General features: G+C 42.4%; 1 protein-coding gene across 13 annotated transcripts in view; it reads left to right on the forward strand.

Moving 5' to 3' along the window:
* The window catches only part of TCF7 (transcription factor 7), a 229,028-nt gene that overhangs the window by 111,847 nt on the left and 98,539 nt on the right, over positions 1-18,642 (forward strand). For all 13 annotated transcript variants that reach the window (XM_069763838.1, XM_069763837.1, XM_069763834.1 and 10 more), the window contains exon 5: positions 7,445-7,535. In XM_069763838.1, coding sequence (XP_069619939.1) covers positions 7,445-7,535 — 91 coding nt within the window. The remainder of the gene's footprint in view (positions 1-7,444; positions 7,536-18,642) is intronic.

The following is an 18,642-nucleotide window of genomic DNA, read 5'->3' on the forward strand; positions in this document are numbered from 1 at the left end:
TATATATATATATATATATATATATATATATATATATATATATATATATATATATATATATATATATATATATATATATATATATATATATATATATATATATATATATATATATATATATATATATATACATACACATATATACATATACATACATACATACATACATACATACATACATACATACATACATACACACTAGATGGTGGCCCGATTCTAATGCATCGGGTATTCTACAGTATGCATGTCCACATAGTATATTGCCGAATGACGTAGTATACAGCATAGTGCCACTTACTACATAGCTGGGCAATATACTATGTTGCCCAGTGACTTAGTATACAGCAGAGTCACGTAGTATATTGCCCAGCCACGTAGTATATTGCCCAGCTATGTAGTATATTGCCCAGCTATGTAGTATATTGCCCAGCTATGTAGTATATTGCCCAGCCACGTAGTATATTGCCCAGCCATGTAGTATATTGCCCAGCTATGTAGTATATTGCCCAGTCACGTAGTATACAGCACAGAGCCATGTAGTATATTGCACAGCAACGTAGTATACAGCACAGAGCCACGTAGTATATTGCCCAGCCACGTAGTATATTGCCCAGTCACGTAGTATACAGCACAGAGCCACTTAGTATATTGCACAGCGACGTAGTATATTGCCCATCCATGTATGTCACAGGTTTAAAAAACAAACCAAAAAAGATATACTCACCTTCCGAGGGCCAGTTGTAGTTCGATCACATGACCGTGACGTCATGACAGGTCCTTGTCGCGCAGGGCCTGTGATGACGTCGTGGTCACATGACCATGACATCATGGCAGGTCCTTCTCCCATACCACCGAAACCTGCCGCTTGCATGGAGCGGTCACCGGACCGTAGCCAGGAGCGGGAAAGGCGCCGGAAGGTGAGTATATAATGATTTTTTAATTTTTTTATTTTTAACATTAGATGTTTTTACTATTGACGCTGCATAGGCAGCATCAATAGTAAAAACGTAGTCACACAGGGTTAATAGCGGCGGTAACTGAGTGAGTTACTCGCGGTATAACGCGGTTCATTACCGCTGGCATTAACCCTGTGTGAGCGGTGACTGCGGGGAGTATGGAGCGGGTGCCGACTGCAGGGGAGTAGGGAGGGACTTATCGGACTGTCGCCGTCGCTGATTGTTCATGGCAGCCATGACAGGTAGCTGGCGAGACCAATCAGCGACTTGGATTTTATGACAGACAGAGGCCGCGACCAATGAATATCCGTGACAGACAGAAAGACCGAAGGACAAAGATGGAAGTAACCCTTAGACAATTATATAGTAGATATAAAGAAAAGATGGAGGCAGCACACCGTTTGTAGTGAAAAAGAGCTTATTTAATCAGCCCAGAAAGCGACGTTTTGGTCCCAACAGGAACCTTTCCCAACCTTGAGAAAGGTTCCTGTTGGGACTGAAACGTCGCTTTCTGGGCTGATTAAGCTCTTTTCCACTACAAACGGCGTGCTGCCTCCATCCTTTTCTTTTTTTAAATTGAGGTTTAGTATTTGCCTGAGGGGCTCTGCACCCGGACTTCTTTCTCTGTGCTGGTCTAATTCATAGATATATATATATATATATATCTCAAAAATGCTCAGGCAATAAAGTCCACTTTTTCTATTTTTTGTGCTGCTTTTCTTTTTTTGATACTATTACTGGAGGCCATTTGGACTGCTGGTTGGGAAAGCTTTGCACACTATTGAGGTAGTATTAGATGCTGTTCCTGTATATATATATATATATATATATATATATATATATATATATATATATATATATATATATATATATATATATATATATATATATATATATATATATATATATATATATATATTCCTGAAAATGATTGCAAACACAAATTCTTTGGTATTATCTTCATTTACTTTGTCTTAAATGAAAAAACACAAAACGAATTGTCCTAAAGCCAAATTTGGATATAATTCCACACCAAACATAATAAAGGGGGTGGACAAAAGTATTGGCACTGTTCGAAAAATGATGTGATGCTTCTCTAATTTGTGTAATTATCAGCACCTGTAACTTACCTGTGGCACCTAACAGGTGTTGGCAATAACTAAATCACACTTGCAGCCAGTTGACATGGATTAAAGTTGACTCAACCTCTGTCCTGTGTCCTTGTGTGTACCACATTGAGCATGGAGAAAAGAAAGAAGACCAAAGAACTGTCTGAGGACTTGAGAAACCAAATTGTGAAGAAGCATGAGCAATCTCAAGGCTACAAGTCCATCTCCAAAGACCTGAATGTTCCTGTGTCTACCGTGCGCAGTGTCATCAAGAAGTTTAAAGCCCATGGCACTGTGGCTAACCTCCCTAGATGTGGACGGAAAAGAGAAATTGACAAGAGATTTCAACGCAAGATTGTGCGGATGTTGGGTAAAGAACCTCGACTAACAAGCAAACAAGTTCAAGCTGCCCTGCAGTCCGAGGGTACAACAGTGTCAACCTGTACTATCCGTCAGCATCTGAATGAAAAGGGACTGTATGGTAGGAGACCCAGGAAGACCCCACTTCTTACCCCGAGACATAAAAAAGCCAGGCTGGAGTTTGCCAAAACTTACCTGAAAAAGCCTAAAACGTTTTAGAAGAATGTTCTCTGGTCAGATGAGACAAAAGTAGAGCTTTTTGGGCAAAGGCATCAACATAGAGTTTACAGGAGAAAAAAAGAGGCATTCTAAGAAAATTACACGGTCCCTACAGTCAAACATGGCGGAGGTTCCCTGATGTTTTGGGGTTGCTTTGCTGCCTCTGGCACTGGTCTGCTTGACCGTGTGCATGGCATTATGAAGTCTGAAGACTACCAACAAATTTTGCAGCATAATGTAGGGCCCAGTGTGAGAAAGCTGGGTCTCCCTCAGAGGTCATGGGTCTTCCAGCAGGACAATGACCCAAAACACACTTCAAAAAGCACTAGAAAATGGTTTGAGAGAAAGCACTGGAGACTTCTAAGGTGGCCAGCAATGAGTCCAGACCTGAATCCCATAGAACACCTGTGGAGAGATCTAAAAATGGCAGTTTGGAGAAGGCACCCTTCAAATATCAGGGACCTGGAGCAGTTTGCCAAAGAAGAATGGTCTAAAATTCCAGCAGAGCTTTGTAAGAAACTCATTGATGGTTACCGGAAGTGGTTGGTCGCAGTTATTTTGGCTAAAGGCTATGCAACCAAGTATTAGGTTGAGGGTGCCAGTACTTTTGTCTAGCCCATTTTTGGAGTTTTGTGTGAAATGATCAATGTTTTGCTTTTTGCTTCATTCTCTTTGGTTTATTATCTTCATTTAATTTGTCTTAAATGAAAAAACACAAAAGAATTTGTGATTGCAATCATTTTCAGGAAGGAAATGAGTATTATCTGACAGAATTGCAGGGGTGTCAATACTTTTGGCCATGACTGTATTATATATAAAATTATATATATATATTATATATAATCTTTTTTTTATTTTTATTTATTTATTTATTTTTTTTATATAGCGCTAACATATTCCGCAGCGCTTTACATTTTTGCACACATTATCATCACTGTCCCCGATGGGGCTCACAATCTAAATTCCCTATCAGAATGTCTTTGGAATGTGGGAGGAAACCGGAGTGCCCGGAGGAAACCCACGCAAACACGGAGAGAACATACAAACTCTTTGCAGATGTTGTCCTTGGTGGGGTTTGAACCCAGGACTCCAGCGCTGCAAGGCTGCAGTGCTAACCACTGCGCCACCGTGCCGCCCCTATATATATATCTATATCTGACACAAATCAATCCATACGGTTTATTAATTTTCATAAACCGCACCGTAAGTCAGGTTGTACATCACCAGCTTACACATAGTCTGTTGCTTTAACACATGTGCTTTTACAAAGCACTCAGTAGACACGCCTGTAACTCTCCAGCGACCATTTGACTGCACAGTTCCACAACTGTTGTATGTTTGTGCACAGTTCTTTTCCCCATACCAGGGGTTACCTCTCAGGAGCTCCTGCTCCACAGGATGACTCCACGTCAGTCCCAAGTCCTCCACACGGACTGTCCAGGTCGATGGTCTGTCAGTGCTTCCAGGACATCTCCACTGCCAGGAGACTCCAACACTGACTGTCCACTCCGTGCCAAAACCCAACCATGTGCTATTCAGGAATCCTATTCCCCAGGACTTCCGACACAGGCTTCCAGGGCCCTGCACTTGGATCATTCAGATCCACACACAGGAACCCACATGAACCACATTACATACCTGTAACCACTCCCCTGGGTGGGAGTTTGGGTGTGTGTGGCTAGTTTGACCCTCCCATCTCTCATAACTAGCCCTGCCAGTCTCCCATTAGAACTACACCATTATTTGAAGGACTACAGGTTCCAGAACACAACATAACTTTAGACTGACAACGCAGAGTGTCTTCCTCTGCGACACACATACTGGCCATTTATAATCCTGCCGGACTTTGTCTCATCGCCACAGTTACACAACCAAGCACAGACGCAGCCCCTGGCTGTCACATTGGTCACTGCATATATATATATATTAGTGATTTTACTGTATAAAGCAGATGAATTCCTGGCTTTTCAAATGACATCGGTGCGCAAAAATTGGACAGCACTCGCATGGTCCAAGTGCTGTACGATTTTATTTATTTTTTTCTCCTACACATTGGCTTGCATTGGCAAGTGTCTGCCAAGTTTCGGTGCCAATCGCAGTATGCTGCTATTTTAATGGCACGCCGAGTACGGCTGAGAAAATAAACGCTGGTGTGAGCTGCACCATAGACTAACACTGGGTCGAGTGCTATGCGATGTTTTCTCGCATAGCACTTGCCTGTATTTTACAGTAGTGTGACGCCGGCCTTAAAGGAGAACTCGCCACCTCTCATGGCAGCCTGTTCCACTCATTGATCACCCTAACTGTCAAAAAGTTTTTTCGAAGTATCTTCTACCTTTCAGTTTCATTCCATTGCTTCTCGTGTTTCCATGTGCAAATGAGAATAATGATGATCCCTCTACACTGTGACGTCCCTTCAGATATTTGTAGACAGCTATTAAGTCTCCTCTTTGCCTTCTTTTTTTGCAAGCTAAACATTCCCAGATCCTTTAACCGTTCCTCGTAGAGCATACTTTGTAGTCCACTTACCATCCTGGTAGCTCTTCTCTGAACTTGCTCCAGTTTTTCAATGTCTTTTTCTAAAACGTGGTGCCCAGAACTGCACACAGTATTCCAGATGACGCATGACCAAGGAGTAGTAAAGGGGGATAATTACTTCACGTGATCTAGACTCTATGCTTCTCTTAATACATCCTAGAAGTGGGTTTGCCTTGTTTGCTGCAGCAGCACACTGTTGATTTTTCAGTCTGTGATCTATTAGTATACCCAAGTCTTTTTTCACACATGCTGTTGCTTAGTTCTGTTCTTCCCATTCTATAGATGTAATTTTCGTTTTTCTTGCTCAGATGTAGAATCTTGCATTTCTCCCTGTTAAATACCATTCTATTAGTTACTGCACATTGTTCAAGCCTACCTAGATCCTTCTGAATCATTTGGGTGATGAGCTCTCCTCTCTCTGTGCGGTGCATTAGTAATGTGCAGTCCTGACTCCTTGCAGTGATCTATATACTTGTAGGGAGTGGACAGAGATGATCCCAGAGGTTCCTGGAGAGGTGGGCGGACCAATGGACACCAGAACAGGCCATGCCATGAGAAGGATGTCAGCCGGACACTCTCCCACTCGCACACATACTCACCCATCATCCCATGTATTTAATGGGCAGAGGAGAAAAAGCCGCTGCCATCCTCCTCTGTCAGTCCCTTGGTTGTTCTAAAAATAAAATGATCTGACATTGAAATTTCAGCTGCCCTATTCTTACTTCTCCTGACGTCATTTGTAAGGGGTGGATACGGCCCCCATGCTCATTACAAGTTTAAACACTACCCTGAAATTGGCAGGTTTAGATTATGTTTACATTTATCACTAGCTATGAAGGCCTGCAAAAAGCTAGAGTCCCTCAATATGTGGACCCTGGAATTGGACAACTAATCATCTTTTATCAACAGAGAATATATGTATCCTCTTTGCACAGGACCCCTTCCTGCTACAAATGGCAAATACTGTAATGATTAATGAAAGGGATTGCCCACTCCTTTTATATTGATGACCGATCCATGTCAGGTTGTGAGGGTGCGCCACTGGGCACCCACACTGATCAGCTGTCTCCAGTGGCGGCAGCCGCCGGATGTTAGCAGTTGCGGGGGTGAGCAGTACAGCCTCGTCTGCTGTGTAGTGGCCACAGCCGGGTACTGCAGATCATCTCCTATTTATTAGAATATTGGCGGATGTTCATCATCCTGCCGCGCTTTCTATAAAGTTATCAGAGCTGTGGTGTGCGACTTACCAAGAGGTGATATCCAGCCGCCAGCACTGGAGACCGCTGATTTTGCACCCCCACGATCTGATAATGATGACCTATGGTGAGGTAAATAATATAAAAGGAGTGGACAAGCCCTTTATAGTAAGCGTGGAGTAAATATTCTGTGTTATTGCATTTCTTTTGGAAGAGGTGGCTTGTGTGATGTGGTGTGACCCGTCTGGTTGGTGTCGACATGGCTGTAGTTTATGGTCTTGCACCAGTACAGGTCATGAGCCAGTAACGACTCATAATGAGCCGTGCAAGGGTTGAAGATAGGAAGTAGATTTTGTCAGCGGGCGACGAGCTAAGTGTTCATGTGGTGATGAAAATGGAAAGTGCATTGTACCATAATACAGAGCAACCAGTCATCCTTAGAAAAAACTGTATGAAACAGGAAACCGTGTTACTGCAACAGCTATGTATTTGGTGTGCCCCGGGATTTCACATACGCTCAGAGGTGTTTGCCCATACGTTGGAAGGTGGTTGTGGTCATATATACGAACAAGTAGTTGTAACCGGAAAAGAGAAGAAGGTAAGCAGACATAACAAGCCGTATTGGGCGGACTGACGAAGTATGAAAACATCGGGTCCAGACGTGGCCAGATGGCGCGTTTAGAGTATGGAGTCCATGCATATCTGGCCCATTACATGGGGAGGATTGTAGAAACACACACTCCACACTGAGTCCCAGATCTTCTCTGCAGAATTCACGTCTTTTCATAGGGTTGAAATCTGTTTTTGAATCCACAGCCCGATCCGCAATGCAATCCATATGTAACCCGCAGATTGTGCTGCAGAAGCACATCACAAATCTTCCGACCTGAGAGGCCTAATCTTGGATGCTTTTCGTATTTCTGATACCTTTCCACCATGCATTTGGTGCAATCCATCACACAAAAGTTGATTGTTTGGCTAACTTGATGTGACTCCAGTTTGTAAGGATGCTTTATATATCTAATCCTTCACTGTGGTAGGTTAATATTTGCTTTTTATTCTATAGGTGCGCACAGACCTTCCCAAACGCCAGATATTCCAGCATTTTACCCCATTCGCCCAGGAGGGGTTGGACAAATATCCCCTCCAATGGGTTGGTGAGTATCCGCTGCTCATAAGAGATTTCATTATAGACCTAAATAATCTTGTGTTTGGCGAATGCTGATAACCTGTTTAATCTTCTGATGATTAATAATGAAATTGAAAGTGAAGGGGCCACTGAAATGCCTACCAAGGTGGACCAGCTCCTACCCATGTGGGACTCTGGGAAACCTTGGGTAACAGTGACCGAAGCCCAAAGAACCTCAATAGGCAAAATTGTCTACCGGACACCTAGAGAAGTGCGTGTTCTGCGCTGTTTAGTCACTTTTCTGTTTCTGTATTCAGATATTCATTGATGTGTGTTGCGCCAAAATCTTCCGAATGCACGCACGATTCATGAATTTGTGCAAAATCTTTATTTCGGTCACAGACCTTTTTAGAGACTTTTTAGAACAAACTGTAACATACTCCATTAAATGTCGCACAATTTGAACAAAAATTTTAGGCGTACATGAACATAACTTCAGGGGGGAGAAATTTTGTAACTTTTTAAAAAAAAAATAAACAAAAAAAAAAAACACAATTGATCAGTCATCCGAAAACAACTAGAGACTGTAAACTATGCCCACAATGATGAATGTTTAAAAAGTGAGCATATATAAAATAGGCTGTAAACAAGGAGCATTTGGATAAGGAAAAAGCGAAAAAACGCAAAAGTAAGGCAAAAAAGACACACATGCAATAATGTGTTGAGCCCTTGGTTTCTTACAATATCTTTTTTTTATAGTGAATCTTGTCAGCTGGGTTCTGCTATGGAATCTGAAAACAGCAGGATGTTGGACCAGAGACCCTGATTCCAGTGATGTGTCATAGGATTGCTTGGTGTAATTCTAATAAAATCCCTGATTTCTCTGCTTTAAATGTAGCAGAGCTTGGAGTGCTGAGCCCTGTATAACCTGCCAAACTCTCTGATTGGCATCCTCCTGTGCACGCTATACATTGCCAGCAAGCTGCCAATCAGTGGTGTTGGCTAGCTGGACTATCTGGTATGGAAGACCTAGTCCTGCATTGATGATTCCAGCTGATGAAGCACTGATGGTATTGAAGCTACAGCAAGTGGTTGTGTAAGTGACACATTCCTGGAATCAGGATCTCTGCCCCTATATCGTGCTGCATCTCAGATTGATTTCTATTGTTCTACACAGTCTTCTGGAATACAGAGCTCAATTTGGTTATTGCAAATAGAGAAGTCTTTTCTCTTTCACCTAAAAAAAAAAAAAAAAAAAAAAAAAATCTTAAAGGGAATGTAACATAGTTAGTAAGGCCGAAAAAGACATTTGTTTATCCAGTTCAGCCTATATTCCATCATAATAAATTCCCAGATCTACGTCCTTCTACAGAACCTAATAATTGTATGATACAATATTGTTCTGCTCCAGGAAGACATCCAGGCCTCTCTTGAACCCCTCGACTGAGTTCGCCATCACCACCTCCTCAGGCAAGCAATTCCAGATTCTCACTGCCCTAACAGTAAAGAATCCTCTTCTATGTTGGTGGAAAAACCTTCTTTCCTCCAGACGCAAAGAATGCCCCCTTGTGCCCGTCACCTTCCTTGGTATAAACAGATCCTCAGCGAGATATTTGTATTGTCCCCTTATATACTTATACATGGTTATTAGATCGCCCCTCAGTTGTGTTTTTTTCTAGACTAAATAATCCTAATTTCGCTAATCTATCTGGGTATTGTAGTTCTCCCATCCCCTTTATTAATTTTGTTGCCCTCCTTTGTACTCTCTCTAGTTCCATTATATCCTTCCTGAGCACCGGTGCCCAAAACTGGACACAGTACTCCATGTGCGGTCTAACTAGGGATTTGTACAGAGGCAGTATAATGCTCTCATCATGTGTATCCAGACCTCTTTTAATTAACCCCATGATCCTGTTTGCCTTGGCTAACGTCAGACGGTTTTTGCTATGTAATCTGGTAGCAGCATAATGTAGAGACAGAGTGCTTGATTTTAGCAATGTGTCACTTACTGGGCTGCTTTGTGCTATTTTGATAGAATCTCTGTTTTGTCTGATCTGGATGTAGTAGAGGTAAGACCTACTGCAATGTGTATAACTCCGGCCACACCCCTGATTGGTAGCTTCCTGTGGACACTGTGAATTGTCAGCAAGCTGTCAGTCAGTGTTGGGCGTGTGGTTACACAGGTTATCCGGACTGTACTGCACGTGAGACCTAGTCAGGCATTCATAATCTTCTGCTGATAAAACACTTGATTGTATTGAAACTACAGCACGCAGCCTAATAAGTGACATATCCTTGGAATCATGCTCTCTGCCTTTACATCATGCTGCTCTCAGATTAAATAGCAAAAATCTGCTGATAGTCCCTTTGATAAGGATTATATCTGTTAGCAAATTTAAAATAAGCTTTGCCAATGTGAAAAATTACTTTTATAAAATGTGGTTAAATACAATTTTTTTTTTTCTTTTAGCTCGCGGTATGTAAAGATTTGTCAATGATTAAAATATCGGCATAAAGCAAATGCATTCAAAGTAGTTTACCGTAATTATTTTCATATAGCACAAGTTCCTATTGGATTTCTACAATTAAATGAGGAATATTTGGAGTGGCACAATATAGAGTCCTAAAAAGGTTGCCCCAAAATTGGTAATTTATAGGCTAGGCAAGTATTTTCTATAGCGGACATGTGAGGACTTGAGATTTGCCCAAGATTTACGGGCCGTAAATGTGATAAAATAATGAAATAAGCACCACTTTCCAATTTGATCTTGCACCATCACAATGCGGATTTTCTGGTGGGTCTGGCTGTTCATTCAGCTAGTAGGTCATTCACGTGACCCCTATAGCCAGTCTTTGACCTTGCATGTACCACACTTGACCACTGGGACAGTGACCAAGTCACTTCTCTCTATGTGGTTGTCACATTATGTACAAAATAATCAAATTGTAAATTAATAAATGAATAAAAAGCTAATCAGTTCACTTAAAAAAAAAAAACAACTATATCTGCAGATATTCAGGAATATCCAAGAATTCGTGTTAGCGGGAAATATTTAGAAGTAATAACTAAACAACACTTTGGCTGCAGTTACATCTAAAAGTGCAAAAAAGCAAACATTTCACTTTTGAAATTCACTAGCCATTTTCACATCCGGGCTCAAAGGATAGTGGAGTGAGAGGGGAATTTGCTCCAACAAGGGGGTTTCCCATTACAGAATCTTTAGCCTAGCGTGCAGTTTGGTGCTTTGGGCAACGGGGACTATTTCCAGCTGAGGTCTACCACATATAACAAGAAAAAATGGAGATCCCACACGAGTAGGGTTCTAAAAATAATTTGCAATCAAAGTTAGTGAAAAACATCAACATGTGCATTTCTCAGAACTGTACAGATCCAAGGAGCCAGATAGTGAAAGCACTTAAGGTACCGTCACATTTAGCGACGCTGCAGCGATATAGACAACGATCCGATCGCTGCAGCGTCGCTGTTAAGGTCGCTAGGAGACGTCAAACACGGCAACAGCAGAACGATGCAGGAGCGATCCAGTGACGTACTTATCGTTCTCGCTGGTTGTTCGCTCCATGGAAAAACATTGCTGGCATCATTGCTTTTGCTGTCAAACATGACGAATCACGCCAACCTGACGACCAAATAAAGTTCTGGACTTCTAGCTCCGACCAGCGATATCACAGCGGGATCCAGTACGCTGCTGCGTGTCAAACACAACGAGATCGCTATCCAGGACGCTGCAACGTCACGGATCGCTGTCGTTCTCGTTGGAAAGTTGCTCAGTGTGAAGGTACCTTTAGAATCTGCTGCTGGTGACTGTACAATCCATCTGGTGTTTGTTGGCACTTTGAGGATGCAATCAAATGAGTTACAACTGGATTTAACTGGGTTTGTGGCTTGTTTTCTGAAGTTTACTGGTGGTAGTGTGGCTAATAAGAAATAAACATATGAACCACTGATATCAGTCCCTACTGTAGCATTACAGCTGAGATGAGCTCTGTCAGACTGGAAATCAAGATGTCCTACCCACCAATCAACATATCCCTGTTATCTCATTCATTATATGTTAATAGAGAGCAGAAACCCACTTTAATTTTCTAGAGATATTCTCAATAAGCAAGTTTGTAATTGACTTGCTTTTTATACCTGCCTTCATTCTCATGCTATGTGAGCTTTTATCTTATATCGTGACCACCATAGCCAAGTGTGCATGTGCACAGTAGTTACATTTCAGGATAAGAGTTAACTCCTGAGATACCAGGAACCTTTATACAGCCCATTGCTCATCTCCTGACCGGTTATCAGTCCTGCAATTCGCAATCCTGTAACTCAACCACAGTAGTTTCCAGAGCAGTTCTCCTTTCCCTGAGCCAAGCCCTGTTATCTCTATATAAATATATAGTGAAAACAATGTCGATTTCAGAACAAGCACAGCCAAACTGTTAATGTGTCACAGTACCAGAAACTCCAGCAGTAGAACAAATCTATGGAACTACAACTGTCACTCAGAGGAGTGCTTGCCTCACCCAGAAACAAGGAAGTGAAAGGTTGTGCAGCAGTGTGCTGCTGAACACACAAGCTGGGAATAATCATATAAAGAACAAACATATATAGGTGAGGCTGGAGGTACATGGAGACTTTTTGGACTGTGACTTTCCAATTTTATGGAGCTACAGCTGCAGTCTAGAAGAATGCTTTAACATCAATATACTTTTGTGGCCCTCTGCTTTCACTTAATAGCAGAAAATAGAAATACAGCACCAGTACCACCATCAGTACAGGAGTTCAGCACCAGAACCATCATCAGTACATGAATGCAGCACTAAAACCCACCATAATTACAGAACCATCATCAGTATATGAATACATTACCAAGCTTAGTACAGTGATCACTTGTAATGTCTGGTCAGTCACTTATATATTTGCATTGCATGAGCCTGCAACTTCCAGTATGTCCTTAACAATGGTGAGGAGATACTGGGAATTGTTGTTAATGGCCATCATCAGACTGCTACCATAGAGGAACCACAGTACTGTTGAGACCCGGTCATTATAACAGATAAACATTTAAACCCAGGTCCCTTGTAGGTGACATCTGTGATTGGCATTCTTTTCATTCCTATGTCTAGATCATGTCCAGACACCATGATGACAGCTCGTTTTCGCAGACTTCCTATTTCCTAGTCTTCTCCAGCACATCCCAACACTGTGTCATTAAAAATAAGTAGTATTATGCCCTCTGCACAAAAATAGGTGTCATTATAGTGTTCTTGAATAAAATTATCAGCCCTTCACGGTTTCTGAAAAAACTATTGCCCCTCGCTGTTCTTCCTGTCCTTTCCTATAAAATATGAAATGTAACTTACAAACTGTCCGTCCCTATTAGCTATAACTTCCACGCTGTGCCGATCATAAGTGCCCTACCCCCACACTGACCACTTTCCATACAAGGGCGCCTTTTTCACATTGCCCCTTCTCTATTCTTTGCCCCATACTTTGCCCTCACCCCCATACTGCACATTCTCTATACCGTGCCCCCCATACAGCCACTGACCCTCCATACCGTGCCTACACACTGTCTCTCAACACTGCCTACTGTTTCCCCACACTACCTAGTCTCAATACGGTGTCCCCTCCTCACACTGTCCTTCTCTATATATTGTCCTCCGCACTGTCCCACGCGCTGCTTTCTCTGAGCCGACTCTCAGTTGAACAAACTGCTTGTAAAATGGCCAAATCCCAACTCCAAGGGGGTGGCAATATGCTGACCCTGGGATATACCTCAGATGGCTGCATGAGGCAGCCCAATGGACATCCCTCAGCTGTCTCTGCCTAGGGCAAATGCCCAAGCCTGCCCCCCTACCAGTTTGGCCCCTTTGACATAAAACCATTGACACCTTTTACATATTTTATCTGTTGCTGCATTCCCGAGTACTTGGCATTTTCATTCATGTGCAAATAAGACCTTAAATGCTCTTGGTGTAACAGATCACTTAAGGAGCCACTGCCTCCTGAGGTTGTTTCCCTGCCTAACACCATCCTCTTTAGCTTGATATCTTGCTGTCTGTGTGACGTCAGACACAAGACAAGGAAATCCGACATTGAGCAATCAGGCTAAAGTGGCTGGAGCAGTGTGGAGAAACAGCTTTAGAAGGCAGTGGTTCCTCAAGTGCTCGGTTAGGCCATGTGCACACGCTGCGGATTCCGTTGTGGATTTCTCTGCAGCGGATTTGATTAAATCCGCAGTGCAAAACGTACTGCGGATTTATCACAGTTTTTGTGCGGTTTCCACTGCGGTTTTAGACACCTGTGGATTTTTAATATGGAGCAGGTGCCAAACCGCTGCGGATTCCGCACAAAGAATTGACATGCTGCGGAAAATAAATCGCAGCGTTTCCGCGCGTTTTTTTCCGCAGCATGTGCACAGCGGTTTTTGTTTTCCATAGGTTAACATTGTACTGTACACTGCATGGAAAACCGCTGCGGATCCGCAGCAAAAACCGCAACGTGTGCACATAGCCTAACACCCAGTGCATTTAACGCCTTATGTAACTATTCATTAAAATTCCTAATTTCTCAGGAATTTCTTATGAGTGGAGGTGGCAAGTGTTGAGGAATGAGCTCTCCTGCAGTATCAGCACATGGACAGCCATAGGTGGCAGGCTGGTTGTTAGGAATATGTTGTGTAACAAGCACATCCAGCTTCACCCTCCTACTAATTTGTGTATATCAGATTGAGACCTCACAGGGCATAACCTTCCCTTTAATAATTAGTCACAAAAAATGTTATTAAAGGGTCGGCCTGCTTATTTTTACTGCTTTTGTACATTTGTGTTGGTCAGAACAGACTTATTATACTGGGATATTCGGGAAATGGTCGGATTCCCAGATCATGAGAAACCATGTCAAACTGAAAGGAAAATGTGCTTCCCTCCTATCCATCAACCTTGATTCCCAATTGCACTAATTACCATGTCAGACTCATTTAGGGTGAAGGTGTGAAGGCCTTAATCCTTTGTATTCTAGTAATTTGTCCCATGGAGCTACAAATGCCACTGTTGGATTAACTTTGCCCATTTCTGTTTTGCTTCGGGACGGAATGTGGGACTTCAAAGGCCGCCGATGTTCTGGAGGCCGCCGGGTATTTGTTGGTGTGTGATCACAACATACATGATGAATAAGCAGTGTGGGAGTGATTGTGCGATGGTGTGACAGGCCGTAAACAGAATGGCAGCACGGAGGTAGACCTGGCGGAGGAATGATGGCGTTGCCTGGTGCTCACACTCACAAATCTGTGTGGTATGACCGGGGAGAACGGGTTCCCGATACTGGTCACAGGTTCTCCATTATTATACAGTGTGAGAAATAGCGGTGGAACAAAGTCACAGGGTAATTTGGGTCCTTTCCGGTTAGAGATGCTGTACTGCTGCGGGGGTACTACAGATTATACTGCTTATACTTCTATATACACTGAGTTTTCTTACAGGATTCCAGAGTTTATTTATTTTGCCCACTCAGTTCAGCGCATCTTCCCAACTACTTATTATCCATCTCCATTCCTTTGGCACTTGTAAAGCCAAAGCCGTCAATCAAGGAAGAGTTATGGGGGGATAAATGGAAAAGGTCTAGGTGGGAAGGTGCACTGAACTACTTGACGATGTCACACATGCTCTTAGCATGGTGACACCGGACCTTTCATCATTCTTCATATTGAACTAGACAACTATGTAATTGTGGCTGGAGAGGAATAACATGTTGTATTTTCTATCTCCACCTCCATTGCGGAGATATTGGCAATCAAATAACGATATGACTTTTGTTCAAGTAGGTGTTATTAGATAGCAACTCATACAGGGAGAATCATTACAAGCCCCGAATAAAAAGAGCCCCTGCGGAACGGAGTGGAGGTCGTTCCTGTGTATTGCCGCCCCATTAATTCTGTATGGCAGTGCCGGAGATTGGTGAGCACAGCACTCGGCTGATCTTCCGCACTCCCATTAGAATGAATGGAGATGCAGTGCGCATGATCAACCTCCGCTCCAATTCCAGATTGTTGGGGTCTGTAGTGGGTCGAACCCCAGCATTGGAAAGTTATTCCCTATCCTTTGAATAGAATAAAGCTTTCAAATTTAAGACACCCCTTTAAGGTTACACAAGAACAGTCCCACATTGCAGACATTTATCATTTACTCTTAAAAACTGCTGATTCTGAGAAAACATTGGACATACAGTTAGGTCCATATATATTTGGACAGACAACATTTTTCTAATTTTGGTTATAGAAATTACCACAAAGAATTTTAAACAAAACAATTCAGATGCAGATGAAGTTCAGACTTTCATCCTTCATTTGAGGGTATCCACATCAACATTGGATGTAGGGTATAGGAGTTTCAGCTCCTTAACATGTGCCACCCTTCTTTTAAAGGGACCAAAAGTAATTGGACAATTGACTCCAGGGCTATTTCATGGACAGGTGTGGGCAATCCCTTCGTTATGTCATTCTCAATTAAGCAGATAAAAGGCCTGGAGTTGATTTGAGGGGTGCTGCTGCATTTGGAAGGTTTTGCTGTGAAGTCAACATGCAGTCAAAGGAGCTCTCCATGCAGGTGAAACAAGCCATCCTTAACCCCTTCATGACCTTGGGATTTTCCGTTTTTCAGTGTTCGTTTTTCGCTCCCCTCCTTTCCACAGCCATAACTTTTTTTATTTTTCTGTCAATATGGCCATGTGAGGGCTTATTTTTTGCTAAACAAGTTGTACTTTTGAACGACATCATTGGTTTTAGCATGTCGTGTACTAGAAAACGGGAAAAAAATTCCAAGTGCAGTGAAATTGCAAAAAAAGTGCAATCCCTCACTAGTTTTTTGTTTGGCTTTTTTGCTAAGTTCACTAAATGCTAAAACTGACCTGATACTATGATTCTCCAGGTCATTACGAGTTCACAGACACCTAACATGTCTAGGTTATTTTTTTATCTAAGTGGTGAAAAAAAATTCCAAACTTTGCTTAAAAAAGCAAAAACAAATTGTGCCATTTTCCGATACCCGTAGCGTCTCCATTTTTCATGATCTGGGGTCGGTTGAGGGCTTATTTTTTGCGTGCAGAGTTGGCATTTTTAATTATACCATTTTGGTGCAGATACATTCTTTTTATCACCCGTTATTGCATTTTAATGCAATGTCACGGCGACCAAAAAAACGTAATTCTGGCGTTTTGAATTTTTTTCTCTCTACGCTGTTTAGCGATCAGGTTAATCCTTTTTTTTATTGATAGATTGGGCGATTCTGAACGCGGCGGTACCAAATATGTGTAAGTTTGATTTATTTATTTTTTTTATTGATTTTATTTTGAATGGGGTGAAAGGGGGGTGATTTAAACCTTTATATTTTTTTTTACATTTTTTTTTTACTTTTTTTTTTTTTTTACTTTTGCTATGCTTCAATAGCTTCCATGGGAGACTAGAAGCTGGCACAACTCGATCGCCTCTGATACATAGTAGCGATCATGAGATCGCTGCTATGCAGCAGAAATGCAGGTGTGCTGTGAGCGCCGACCACAGGGGGGCGCTCACAGCTAGCTGGGATCAGGAACCATAGAGGTCTCAAGGACCTCTATGGTTGCTATGCAGAAGCATCACTGACCCCCGATCATGTGACTGGGGTCGGCGATGCACTCCTTTCCAGCCGGAAGCGCCGGTTAAATGCCGCTGTCAGCGTTTGATAGCGGCACATAACTAGTTAATAGCGGCGGGTGAATCGCGATTTCACCCGCCGCTATTGCGAGCACATGTCAGCTGTTCAAAACAGCTGACATGTCCCGGCTTTGATGTGGGCTCACCGCCGGAGCCCTGCATTAAAGCGGGGGTTCTGACCTCGGTCATACTATCCCGTCCGAGGTCAGAAAGGGGTTAAGCTGCGAAAACAGAAAAAACCCATCCGAGAAATTGCTACAATATCAGGAGTGGCAAAATCTACAGTTTGGTAGCTCCTGAGAAAGAAAGAAAGCACTGGTGATCTCATCAATGCAAAAAGGCCTGGGCTCCTACAGAAGACAACAGTGGTGGATGATGGCAGAATAATCTCCATGGTGAAGAGAAACCCCTTCACAACAGCCGACCAAGTGAACAACACTCTCCAGGAGGTCGGCGTATCAATATCCAAATCTACCATAAAGAGAAGACTGCATGAAAATAAATACAGAGGGTTCACTGCACGGTGCAAGCCACTCATAAGCATCAAGAATAAAAAGGCTACACTGGACTTTGCTAAAAAACATCTAATAAAGCCGCACAGTTCTGGAAGAACATTCTTTGGACAGATGAAACCAAGATCAACCTCTACCAGAATGATGTAAAGAGAAAAGTATGGCGAAGGCGTGGTGCAGCTCATGATCCAAAGCATACCACATCATCTGTAAATCACGGCAGAGGCAGTGTGATGGCTTGGGCATGCATGGCTGCCAGTGGCACTGGGTCACTAGTGTTTATTGATGATGTGACACAGGACAGAAGCAGCTGAATGAATTCTGAGGTATTCAGAGCCATACTGTGTGCTCAGATCCAGCCAAATGCAGCCAAACTGATTGGTCGTCGTTTCATACTACAGATGGACAATGACCCAAAACATAAAGCCAAAGCAACCCAGGAGTTTATTAAAGCAAAGAAGTGGAATATTCTTGAATGGCCAAGTCAGTCACCTGATCTCAACCCAATTGAGCATGCATTTCACTTGTTAAAGACTAAACTTCAGACAGAAAGGCCGACAAACAAACAGCAACTGAAAACCACCGCAGTGAAGGCCGGGCAGCGCATCAAAAAGGAGGAAACACAGCGTCTGGTGATGTCCATGAGTTCAAGACTTCAGGCAGTCATTGCCAACAAAGGGTTTTCAACCAAGTACTAGAAATGAACATTTTATTTAAAATTATTGAATCTGTCCAATTACTTTTGGTCCCTTTAAAAACAGGGTGGCACATGTTAAGGAGCTGAAACTCCTAAACCCTTCATCCAGTTTTAATGTGGATACCCTCAAATGAAAGCTGAAAGTCTGAACTTCAACTACATCTGAATTGTTTTGTTTAAAATTCATTGTGGTAATGTCTATAACCAAAAAATGTTGTCTCTGTC

This window comes from Ranitomeya imitator, chromosome 4, assembly GCF_032444005.1.
Source record: "Ranitomeya imitator isolate aRanImi1 chromosome 4, aRanImi1.pri, whole genome shotgun sequence".
Taxonomy (NCBI): Eukaryota; Metazoa; Chordata; class Amphibia; order Anura; family Dendrobatidae; genus Ranitomeya; species Ranitomeya imitator.